At 41.2% G+C, this 12,945-nt stretch overlaps 1 protein-coding gene across 2 annotated transcripts in view; it reads right to left on the minus strand.

The window, feature by feature from the left end:
- The window catches only part of LOC125004310, a 13,609-nt gene extending 1,308 nt beyond the window's left edge, over positions 1-12,301 (minus strand). The window contains exons 1-16 of one of the 2 annotated variants that reach the window (XM_047578825.1): positions 12,164-12,292; positions 11,821-12,016; positions 11,525-11,683; positions 11,280-11,398; positions 11,011-11,194; positions 10,596-10,705; positions 9,161-10,514; positions 7,647-7,771; positions 6,720-6,966; positions 6,359-6,486; positions 6,164-6,260; positions 5,929-6,051; positions 5,481-5,653; positions 2,454-2,551; positions 1,786-1,913; positions 101-281 (exon numbers count right to left, since the gene is read on the minus strand). In XM_047578825.1, coding sequence (XP_047434781.1) covers positions 101-281; positions 1,786-1,913; positions 2,454-2,551; positions 5,481-5,653; positions 5,929-6,051; positions 6,164-6,260; positions 6,359-6,486; positions 6,720-6,966; positions 7,647-7,771; positions 9,161-10,514; positions 10,596-10,705; positions 11,011-11,194; positions 11,280-11,398; positions 11,525-11,683; positions 11,821-12,016; positions 12,164-12,289 — 3,548 coding nt within the window. In that variant the 5' untranslated portion in view covers positions 12,290-12,292. Of the gene's footprint in view, positions 1-100; positions 282-1,785; positions 1,914-2,453; positions 2,552-5,480; positions 5,654-5,928; positions 6,052-6,163; positions 6,261-6,358; positions 6,487-6,719; positions 6,967-7,646; positions 7,772-9,160; positions 10,515-10,595; positions 10,706-11,010; positions 11,195-11,279; positions 11,399-11,524; positions 11,684-11,820 lie in introns of both variants that reach the window. The other variant, XM_047578824.1, reaches the window with a different exon arrangement.
- Positions 12,302-12,945: the final 644 nt, after the last annotated feature.

Genomic DNA, 12,945 nt, shown 5'->3' on the forward strand with positions numbered 1-12,945 from the left:
TGTGAAGTTAATCTTTATTTTGTTCCTTCTACACCAGACTTCTTCTTTGCAGTGCTCACTATTTTTGTGTTGTGTTCACACAGGAGACGTTTCAACCTACCCGTTGTAAAGTAGCACCCACACAGCTTTTCCGGAGCGTGGGTAGGCAAGACAGTAGTGCACCAACAGCACCAAACTGGGATCTGGAGAATTTAGGAGCCGCACTTCCAGATACAGTGGTTTTCCCAGCAACATTTGCAGAGGCTGGTGATACTGTGGATAGTAGCTGCTGTACTGTCCATCTGATATGAGAGAGGTGTATAATAACAGAGGAATATTGCTTCTTGAACCGCACTTAACACAGTCGCAATAAGGCAGAGAATCAACTACAACCGGTTTTCATATACAGTTGTGTTCAAAATAATAGCAGTTTTAAACATAAAAAGTCTTAACCATTCGTCAAATTTATTACTTTACAGAAAGTGAAGGAATATTGGGCTATTCAAAAAAACAGTGTCTGCATTTTCTTTACAAAATCATACATTTACTGTATAAACTGTAAAACGCTTAAATGATTTTGCTTCCCTGTTAATCACTGAGCTAGTACTTGGTTGTATAACTACTGTGTCCAAGAACCATTTTTGATTTGTGATCAATCAATTTCTGGCACCTGTGAACAGGTATTCCAGTCCAGGGCGATTGGAGTACATTCCACAATTCCTCCACATTTCTTGGGTTTGCCTCAGATAAATTTGACGTCACTGTTTGGGGTCATTGTCTTGTTGAAACACATATTTTAAAGGCATACTGCAACATGACCTCTTCAAATATTTTGATATATCCAAACTGATCCATGATCCCTGGATCTGTGGCCACCTAGACACAAAAAAAGAACAATCCTTCATCAGTCCACAAAATGTTGCACCATTTCTCTTTAGGCCAGTCAATGTGTTCTTCGGTAAACCCTAACCTCTTCAGCACATGTCGATTTTGCAAAAGTGGGACTTTGCAGGGGCATCTTGCTGACAGCTTGGCTTCACATAGGTGTTTCTAATTGTTGCAGTACTCACAGGCAACTTTAGAACTTCTTTGATCATTGTCTGAGTCTTTGACATTTTGGGTATTTTTGGTTATTGTTTGATCCATTAGAAAGGCAGTTTTCAGTGTCCTTCCTTGTCTTTCTGGTTTTGGTCCTCATTTTAAAGCATATGAGAATTTTAGGTGATAAGCTTATACATTTCTACACTTCTTTATATGTTCCCCCATTTCACTTTCCAATCAAAGTGCACTGTTCTTCTGTAATAATCTGCATTTTACTCATATTTTCAGAAAGAAACACACTATAACCAGCATGTACAACATTTGCTGCCTTTGTACCTGTTTGATACCTGTTTTTTTCTCTTTTTTCCCCACAGAATGAATGACCTCGCTAATTGTACTCCACACTGCTATTATTTTGAACATGCCCCTTTCAATTCAAGACTAAATTACACAGAATCACCAGCATTCATATAATGACTGTTGGCTCTGCCAGTTTTCTATTAATCTGTTACACATACTGGTAGATTATTTGCCATATAGAAATATCATTTCTACCAAAAACAGATTCATATGGTTAGTGACGTTGGACTGCTATTATTTTGAACACAACTGTAATCATTCACTCAAAGGTGAAGTAACAAAACTCATCTTAATTTGATCATGATTTTCAGTTTCGTTTTTTTTTCCACCTTCGCCAGCTAAACTCGCTTGCTCACATACCAACAATTATACTGAAAAGCTGTGTTGTAAATGAAGATAATTTACCTTCTGCAATCCTGAGCTGGACTCCAAACACCCCTTGGGACTGAACTTCAGGACTAATGGTTGGCGTTTTGACTACATAGCTAACAGTCAGTGCTGATCCTGGTGATAACCTGCACTCCACCAGCAACCTGTTATTGATGGGCAGGCATGAGCGATCTTCAGAGCAGAACATTTTATTTATTGTTGACGCTCCAACTTACTCACAACTATGATTGGTTTAGTGTCCACTGGAAATGTTTAAGTAGCAGAGCATCTGCCCTCCAGCTGCCAAATTTCTAGCATAGCAGGGTTTAATAGTCTACTGAAAACGTTCTTGCAGCTCATTTAGCAGCACCATCCGACCATACTTTTCTTATCAATTGTAAAAGTCAATGAATGAATTTTTGGATATTTTACATAAATGTTTGATTGATTTTATTCGTAACACATCACCATGGCTCCTGGTTAACATGGTGCATTTAAAACAGAAAGAATGCAAACTAGTACATTAGTCATTTGCCTGAACCATGTAACCTGCCTCCCATCATCCTCTAGCTCAGGCATGGGACACATGAGACTCAGTGGCCACACCCACGTCCACTACAAATAGTTGCAATGGACCTGTAAAAAGATGAAGATGCTCAAAACTGAATACTGTGAAAACAAAATGGGCAGCAACATGTTCTGACCTGACAGGAGAATCTCTTGTGATTGTGCCATAGTTGAGGCTGAGAGTTTGAACCTTGTTGATGATTTCCACCATGTAGACTACAGTTTTCCCCACCATCTATCAAGACAGAATTGGAAATAAAATTTTGTGAAGAGACACTAACAAGTATTTATGGCAATGGTTGTCAGGGAGTAGCTCCCAATTATTTATCTGATAATCAATAAATCCCATGAAAAAAAAAAATGATGGGGGCATACTCTACACCATTTTTATTTTCCGTCACTCCATACATCATAGGATGTGCTGGGTGCTTCGGCTGCTATTGAAGATGATGCAGTTTCAGAGAAAATGTATCAGAGGATGAAGCAGAAAGGGTGATTATTCTGTCAACTAACCCAGTGGTCTACGTGTTTGAGCTACTGACAAGGAGGGTTGAGAGACCTATTTTTGCAGAGGATGAAGGAGGTTCGCAGACTCCAGACGGAGACAGCAGCGAGGAGAAGATCAGCAATTCTTCATAGTGGGCGGTCAGCTGATCAAAAGTTTAAGACGATAGCTCAAAAAAATACCCCAAACCCTCCTCAAAACAGGAATTAAAGTCTCAAAAAAGGGCTCAGTAATGAGTAGCTCCACCATTCTTTAACCCCAACCCATTCTTCAACTTCTGACCAGCTGATGATCAGCCTATTTCAGTTAAATTGTTGTTTTCAATAAATTCCCAGCTCAAAAAATTGGTATCTTGCTCCCATTTCTTCTTTTTGCACACAAAGCTCTACTTAGAACCTTTTTAACATCCAACAGTGCAAAACGCAAATTCTAATTCAAGATTCTTCCTTTTGAGTGTATGGAAAAGTCGCCTGCATTGCTCAGGTGTGATTTTGGCCCATTCTTCCACACAAACAGTCTTTAAATCTTGAAGGTTCTGTGGGCCTCTTCTATGAACTAGGATTTTTAGTTCTTTCCGTAGATTTTCATTTGGATTCAAGTCAGGTGATTGGCTGGGCCATTCCAGCAGCTTTATTTCATTTCCCTGAAGCCAGTTGAGAGTTTCCTTGTCTCTGTGTTTGGGATCATTGTCTTGCTGAAATGTCCACCCTCGTTTCATCTTCATCGTTCTGGTAGATGGCAGCAGATTTTTCTCAAGAATGTCTTGTTACATTTTTTCATTCATCCTCCCTTCAATTATATGAAGAATGCCAGTACTATATGCAGAAAAACAGTCCCACACCACAATGTTCCCACCTCTAAACTTCACTGTTGGTATGGTGTTTTTGGGATGATGTGTAGAGCATTTTGTCCTCCAGACATGGTGTGTGTTATGGCATCCAAAGATTAAAATTTTGCTCTCATCTGACCAGACTATGTTCTCCCAGCATTTTACAGGCTTGTCCAAACGTTGTGCAACAAACTTTAAATGAGATTTAACATGCTTTTTCTTCAGAAATGGAGTCTTGCATGGTGAGCGTGCACAGGCCATGGCAATGCAAGCATAGTTTATGGTCGAGTGATGTTCTTTCCACTTCTGGATTATGGACCCAACAGTGCTCACTGGAACGTTCAGAAGTTTAGAAATCCTTCTCTAACCAAAGCCATCAGAATGTTTTGCAACAATAAGGTTGCAAAGGTCTTGAGAGAGTTCTTTACTTTTACCCATGATGAGATGTTCCTTGTGTGACACCTTGTTAATGACACAGCTTTTTATAGGACATCAGTTTGGACTGAACCAGCTGATATTCATTTGCAGTGACAAGGGGCAGGATGGTTTTTGGCCACTTCAGCTGGTGTCTTGGCTTTCTATTCCTTTTCAACCTTTTGAAAAATGCGCCTGAAAGAGTGGCTGCATGTCGCCAGCAACTCCGTGAAGAATAACCTTTTTGGGTTATTCTTGGTGTGTTAATGGTTGTTTTTTGTCTGACTTGTTGTTTTTTTCTACCCAAAATGGTTTTTGGTCGTTTTTGTCTTTTTGTGCTGTTTTTTCTGGACTTTTGTTTTTTGGCTGTGTTGTTGGTCGTTGGCTGTGGAGTTCTGTGGAACGGCCGTTGGGTCCAGTGGTGTGTTCCTGCTATTGTTTGCTAGCACTGTCCATGTCCCCTGAGCTGCCTGGAGTGAGGTTGATATGCTTTGGATGCCAGGCTGAGAATCCCTCGAGTTGGCGGTGGAGGAAGGGAGAAAGAGCTTCAGGTCGGCAGTGTCGTCTGTCCTCAATGGGATCATGAGGTTTTTGGCAGCAGGATCGATGGTGAGCTTGATGGGACTCACAGGGAGTATGTCATGAGAAGTGCTTTGAAGATCTGGTTCATAGGACCACAGTACATCTGTGCCCGGATTCAGACTCTACGGGCGGACATGATCTGTTTGAATTTACATCCCTCCCTCACAAGTACAAGGAGACACCATTCGACAAGAATAGGTCAAATGGCCGAACACCTCAGATGCTGTTTTTGCCAACTTAAATATAGACCTAATGCCAATTCTATACATTTTTTGATTACATTCTTTATTTTTTATCTAATTTGATCTCATTTGTTTTATCTTTCTTGTGTTTTTGTGTTGTTTACGTTTATGTGCAACAAAGCTTTGGTGACAAAGTAATTTCCCTTATGGATCATTAAAGTCTGAAGTCTAAGTTTGTGTGTGTGTTAAATGCTTTTTCCCTCTGTTATTTTAGGTTATTACACAGAACTTAATTTCTGAACTTATTTGTTTTGGTTTCTTTCTATGTATGGATTACTTAGGTTGTTACCAACACCTGGTGAAATGTCATGTCAAAACCCCCTTAGAAATATGTTTACTAGGAAATATTGTGATGTGTTCAATACTTATTTTACCCACTGTATATGTAGGTGAACAGTTCGACTGCAAGTTGAGCTAACCAATCCAATGACATCACATCCAGCAACACAACCACAACGGCAGCACCCTGTGCGCTAACAACAGAACTTAAATGGCAGGATTTTGAATTTCCTTCTCTCTTTTTAGTACGAGAGACCTTCTTTAAATGATCAAATTACATAATTACAAAATGTTTCCATTCATTAAATCTCACCACTCTGTGTGTCCCACAGCCATCCATTGGGATCTTGAACAAGGCGTAGTCAGCAATTACTCTTTGAGGCTTGCAGGTGGTGTCGGTGGCAGCAACAAGCAGGGCAGGGGAAAGAGGGGGCTCCGTGAGGGAGGCAGGCACAGAGAAGACAAAGTGGCGGTCAATAGTGCACTCTGGAGGGAGATACAAACACAGATACACATGCACAATTACGGATAGGTCAGATGGAAAAAAGGTCAGAAATCTCAGGAAAAAATTGATAATGAGACCCAAGGTATTTTATACCCTTTCCACATTTGATGTCACTGCAAGCCTGAATCATGCTGTGCTGCCCTGAATGTGCCTCACATTGAACAGTAGTAATGCTTCCATTTCCATACCCAAACAGCTCAACTGTACTCAGCTAAGGGGCTTGAAAATGTCAGTAGGGACACAGACAGCAGCTCACCATCCATGGGGTAGTAGCAGGCAGGGGGGTGCTTGTTGAAGCAGCAGCCCATGGAGAGGCACTGTGGCTGGGATACAGAGCTGGATCCACAGGGGAGACGATGTTCACTAGGAAGGTTGCACTCTGAGGGACAGCATGACAAATGTCAGGCGCACAGTTAAAATAACTCTGAATGGCCTGGAGAAAACACCTTTTTGCAAAGCCCTTCAGAAGTGTAACTATAAAATCTAACTACCTTGCCCAGACACCGGGATGACAACTGGACAAGAGAATTGAGCCTCCTTTCTCCCAGTTGCTGTCATGTAGACAACAGTGATGGTGTACATGTTTCCCTTTTAGATGAAAATGTTTATACAGGAGTTAACAGGTACATAACATTTTCAATTATACAAAAAGCAATGTGCTCTGTGGAAACTGAGTCAATACTTGCCTTTACACTCATGTGACACACTGAGTGTAACTGAAGAATCAAATGGATTTTGCCATCTTTGCCTTTGCTTGCAGAATACCTACAGTACGCTGGAAAATCCTGGAGGTTCATCAGGTGTCTCTTGGTGTCTGCACATGTGGAAATATACAATAAGTTATTTTGGTGTGGACTTCAAATTGCACAATCATAGCTCTCAGCAAGCAATCTCTTGTCAAAATGAAGAACAAGCCTATCCCTTCCTCCATCCACATTCACTCACACACAGAGGCCCTGAACCTTGTTAACATTCAGCTCATACAGAGCTGAGGGCAACCATATGCACTTTGATCATATACACCACTGTACACAGGCACATACAGACCTTTAATAGCTATTCCTGAAATTGGACCAGCAGGGAGCTCCACATCCATATGATGGGACGAGCAGAAGATTTTAGCCTCTGCAACGACAGGGCCCTCGGTGGTGGTTGGTAGGCTCTTTGAGAAGGCTGGGGTAACTGGTGCTGGAGTTTTAAGAGTACTTAGATATGGGCATTGTGGGTCCAAGGTCCTGTACTGTTCTATGGATCTGTCCCAAAACCTTATGGGCAAAGAAATGGTCGAGGGAGTCTAAAGTCAAGGAAATCAATAAAATGGTGTAAGATCAACCACGCATAGTTTACAGTTACAGTATTAAACAATAAACAAATAAAGTCACTGAGCTTTCACCAGATTTGTTACACAGAACATGTTAAAAAAATAAATAAATAAAATGACATGCAGCTGCTTATAGTCTATATGGGAATAATCATAAATATGAGCTGTTGACTAGGAAGAACTGCTCGTCTGTGTTCTATATACAAGCAGAACTGTTTCTGTAGAAACAACCCTATGAGTACGAACTGCCATCATCAGCAAACCAAAATAATTTTGTGCTTTGTGGTGGTGCTGGTGCTGCACGGCAGTACATTTCAGTGTAAAGTCAATGTTTATCAATATCAATGTTTATCATCCTCTTGTGTCTAATACATTTAATGTTTATATCGCATATGATGTCATGTAATGAGTGCAGTTGTTGCATGTTACATTGAGAATGCAATTATGTAATACGTCAATATGAGTATTGATTGTTTATTTATTGTGTATTGTGTATATGCACATGGACCAAAGGGTTTTTGAGTCCGAGCACTCTGTCCAAGGACTTTTAGGAGAATGAGTCCATCTTAAGTGGATTTATTTTACACATTCATATATTCACATATTCATATATGTGCCATATATCTGTGGAGAAGCATAAAGGAAGAGCTTACCTGTATCTGGCTGTGACAGGCAGGCAGAGGAGAGTGGAGGATTACCCCAAAGTCCTGTGGCATCTGTAGCATGTACCCACAATGCGGAGACACACTGGAGAGTAACACCCATCCCTTTTTTTGTTCTGATGTAGACAACAGCTTGTTAGATACTTGATAGTGGAGCAAGATAGTAGAGCAAGCTAGTCTGCGAGATGGTCTGAGCAAGATGTAGTTAACCATTCACGTACTGTACAGCAGTATTCTAGGTCTGGGTACAGGTGTGGTGGTGAAATTTGGTGGGTGGGCTAACAAATGCATAATAACTACTAAATAGTTAACATTATCAAAAGAAACATCACCTACAATACCCACACGTACATCAATTACAGGTACACTATACTTTTTTAGTCTACATCAGTGTTGGCCAACTGGTCTGGCTTCAGGACACAACATCACCCCTTAGTGACAAGCTGCGACCACATCAAAGAAATTTTCAACTTGAATAAAAAGATTGTTCAGTTCAGTTTCAGTTTGTACCTGAGAGAGTACAATAGAACTCACAGTATTTAAACACACATAAACTAAAACGATGTTGGGGGGGGCTAAACACTTTCAGTGGGATATGTTTTTGCAGTAACCATGATTTGAACCGCAACCTCCTGTGTGGTAGGCAATGTCACTTACCAGTGTACTATCTAACCATACAGCCCACTTTGCTGAATCAGCATTTTTCCGATGTGACCTCCAAAAAATAGGCACGAAAAAACAGAAAAGTCATTTCTTAGCTACACTTGCAATTCGCTAGTCCCATCTTTCAAACAAGAAGACATAAAAAGGTATTACTTTGTCATTTGTAAAACATTTTGTTAAACATTGTTTATCCGATGTGATTCCAATAGCTTAACTTCCAACTTTTCCTCCAAAGACATTCACGCCCACCATAGCTGAACTTCCCCACTCTGGCACAAGCAATGCTTTCAATCAATGACCAGCGACTAAGGGCTGACTGAATTTAGCCCAAATGATCAGTGAATGACAGAGGCCTGGCATGACACCTGTCAATCACTTACAATAATTAAACAAATTAAAGCGGTCCTGTAAAAATAAAAATAAAAATCAGCCCATTTATTGATATTCAGATTTTTTTTTCTTATGAATATTTGATACTGTTGCTACCCTTGGCTTCACCAAAACCTAACCCAAACTGTTATTTAAAAGTTATTTAAAAAATAATTTTCTCATCTTTTCTGTGTTAGCTTGGGAGGGCTTAGCCCGTTAGCCCATTTATACCAGTCGTCCCTGCATTTAAGTAATGTCATGAATTATAGCAAATAAAATATATACTTCTGGAAAGACTGCAGATACATATATATGAATATTATCTTTACTCTTTCTGTGATTCTGTCTAGCACATACAGCTCACCAACTGTTTATTTATAGGTTGAGGAAAACATAGCTGCTGTCTCCTTTTACCACATTAAAAAAAAGCTATGTTTCTCACCAACAGCTCTCATGTTTAAACAAGCACTTACCTCTGAGCTGAATGGATTCTGTGTGAGCATAAGGCAGGAAGACAGACATTTTCTCAATCAGACACTTAAGATAGGGATCCTGTAGATTGGTCCAAGCTGTGGTTGTAGTAGGGGGAGTCATGGTGGCAGGATTTTGTGTCGTCATTGCTTGGGGAATCTGTGGATACTGGGGCACAGGGAGGTAGGGTGGATGGTATTGTGACTGGGAAAGAGTAAGATAATTAGGAAAATTAGAAGAAACAGAAAAGCTGCAAATAGCATCCAAGTGTGGTGGGCAGGTGGTTTGTGGAACCGCTGGTTTCTGAAATTCTCCTTTGGCCAATGGCTGAAGTGCAGGCAGTGGCAAGTAATTGTGTCTTTGGGGATGAAACTGGCTGGAGGGACTGTCAGTAGAAGGTTTTGTGTAAGAAATCGACCAATGAGGGTAGTAGGAGCTGACAGGATTGGGTAGATAAGGTGGATCAACTTGATACTGTGGATCAACAGGAGACTGTGGCATGGAAGGGAGAGGAGCAGGTTGTTGGGTCACTGGTGCTGCAGTGGGTTCAGGATAGTATGGTAGCTGAAGATGATACTGAGAATAATGAGGACTTTTTGGAGGTTTGGGGGGCTGGGTGGCAGGAGAAATAGCAAAGTGGTATTTGATGTCAGTGGGATAGAGAAACAGTTGCTCTTGCTGTCCAGAAGGACTGCCATGGGTGGGCTGAGGTGGGCGAGTGGGTTTTGGGGCAACTTGGTGAACTTGGGGCAGCTGAAGATACCGAGTCACTCCAGAGGAAGGATAGTAGTGATAGTCCACAAGCTGTGGAATTTGACCGAGAGTTGGAAGCTGATGAAGCGGGGCAGGAATGGAGGGAAAGGTGGTTACAGGGCTAACAGGACCTGGGAGATGGAGAAACTGAGGGTGACTAGGAGACGGAGTAGGAGACCAAGGTGGAGATGGCAGGTAGGGGTGAGGATATTCTGGAACTGGTGCAATCTGCTCCTGAGTTGGAGGGGAAGGAGAGGAAGTGGGAGCAAAGCTAACAGAATCTGGGATGTAGGCAACAAGAGGGTTACCGGGAGACAGAGTGTTAGACCAAGTTGGAGGGGGCAGGTAGAAGTAGTAAGGATAGTGTGGAAATTGTGCAATCTGCTCCTGAGATGGGGTTTGATGGGAGGGAGGAGGAGGAGAGGGAAGAGGAGGAGGAGAAAGAGGAGGAGTGGTTGTTGGTCCAGTGCTAACGGGATATGGGATAGGGTAGGGAAACTGAGGGTCACCAGGAGATGGAGTAGGAGTTAGAGAAGTTGTGTGGGGTGGGCAGGAGAGCATGTAGTCTTGACCATCTAATAAAAGCTGGAGGTGTAGTCCATCCTATAAAAAGGTGTCACATTAAAATATTATTGTCCCAAGCCAGCAACCTGATACAATTATCATTTTAATTAGACAACCTACCTTACTAGTGATGCAAGGAGCGCTGTAGGAGATGAAGAAGGTAAGCTCCTGAGACTGGGAGTCAAAGCTTGCACACTGTTCAGATACAAATGGACCCCAAGTTCCACTCACTATAAAATAGATACACACACCTTTGTTGTCATTCTCACTGAGTCTTTGGGCTTTAACTACGAACAACTGCATTTTTTTCACTGAATTTAAATCATTTGTCAAAACTACTGTCTAAATTCTGTAATAAAATAAAGAGTCGAATAAAGAGTGATTTGACATCAACTCAATTACTAACAAATTAATAAAGTGGTCTCATTGTAATTCATCTGGATAGCCTTATACTAAGGTGTTGAGTACAACACAAAAACAAGTCCGAAACACTGTGAGATAGCTGACAATTGAGCTGCCAGAGAAACCTGCATACCTGTGACTCCTAGCAGTGGTATACTTTTCTCTTGGCCATGTATCTGTACCACCATACTGTCAGGGGAGCAGAAGACTAAAGGGTCAGAAAGGGAGATCATGGGGGCAAGTTCTGTGATCCACATCGGGCAAGAGAACTTCAGCGGGTTGGCCCGCCACAATATGGGCAGAACATAACTGCCATTCTGACAACAAAAATAAATAAATAAATAAATAAATAATAGATCGGGACAAGAGTGATTACTAGTAGCAATGTTTTTGTGCCTGTACCTCCTGAGTAATGTAGCATGCATCATAAGGCATCTTCATCTCGAGGTCCTTGTATGCTGTCTTCAGTGAGTAACCACAGTATGGAGGCAAACTGAAGATGGAGATTGGGAAGTCTCCCACTGTAGAGACAGAATTTTTTTTATCTGCAGTTTCTAAAATTAAACCATTACACACTTAATTTCTGATATTGCTAACACAAAGCCGAGTTTTATCCTTATCCTTCTAGAAATAGAATGAATAGATACCTCTGTTCACTTGTAAGTGCATGGCTCCTTGACCAGAGGCAGTGATGATCATGACATTGTTGTCACATTTCACCAAAGGCTGTATGGTCTGCCACTCGGAGAAATGTGGACTACTGTCAGGGATTAGGCCCGAAATCTTTCCCTGAAGTCCATGAAAACCTAGAGGATAAAAATAGTGTGTAGAGAAAGAAAGGATCCCGCTACATTATTTCCTGCCACACACACACACACATACACGCACACGCACACACCAGGGTCTACAAACCCGCTAAAAACAAGTGGAAATCCCCTTTAACCTGTAAAATCTCCTTGGTAGCCATCTTCAGAGTCTGGAGATGAGGACCCTGATTTCGTGCTGACTTTACCAATAGTCCAGGAGGAGTTGGTGAGCCCAAAGTTGAAGCCAGTTTTAAGAAGTTTTGGTGCACTGAAATGTACGGATGGGTCTCCGGGAGAAACACCGGGTTCAGGCCGAAGCTCGTTGAGATCCGCCTGGTTGAATTTAAGTGCATTAGGACTCCGGATAACCTGTTCAACGAGGTGCCATTTCCCCTGGTGTACGCCGCTGTCTTTGTTAATTCCTTCCCAGTCATGAACTCGATAGGCAAAAATATCGTCCTCGTACTGCCCCAAACTTACCGAGTAACAAAGCGGAAATGTGTAAAAATATCCAATTATTACAAATAAAAATAAACGTATCAATTTCTCCGCGTTGCAAGACATCGCTGAATAATTGATGCTTTTCTTAAACGCCCACGAAGGCATCACCTGGACACGAGGGCGATCAATCAGAGTCACCGGGCACGAGCCAATTAAAAAGGTACAAGTGCGTGGTATGAGAGCATCATGGGAAATGGGATCAAAGTAGTACCAGTCATTTATCCGGGCTTCTGACTGTTATTTTGAATATATTATTATTATTATTATTATTATTATTATTATTATTATTATTAGTTTAATTTAATTAGATTTTTTTTTTATTTAATTTTGCATTTGGAAATCTAAGAACTAGTGAAAACAAATGTATACTAATGTTACAGTCCTACACTAAATCTATTGCCATTATGGACATAATATGCTCCTCTGCTCTGACAAGTACTTGGCAATCAAAGTAAGAAGTTCTTTAACAATCAAGATTTAAGCAAAGGCGTGGTGTGAGAGTGGGGCGATGACATCATTGTGTTCATATCAAGCCGTTCACATGAATGAAAAAAGAAACCGCACAGGCTCCGTATTTTTCTTTTTCACCCTGGGACCTAGATTCAAAAGGGTGCGGTTCCAGTCACAGGAAGATCCAGATCTGTTACTGACAGCAGGCAGAACTGTGCAAGACCTATGCGGTTTCACACAAAATCGGATTTGTGTTTATATAGGCTGTTTCACAAATCAGGATCAAGTCTGATAATTATAGGCCACGGATG

The sequence above is a fragment of the Mugil cephalus genome, chromosome 2 (genome assembly GCF_022458985.1).
Source record: "Mugil cephalus isolate CIBA_MC_2020 chromosome 2, CIBA_Mcephalus_1.1, whole genome shotgun sequence".
NCBI classification, from domain to species: domain Eukaryota; kingdom Metazoa; phylum Chordata; class Actinopteri; order Mugiliformes; family Mugilidae; genus Mugil; species Mugil cephalus.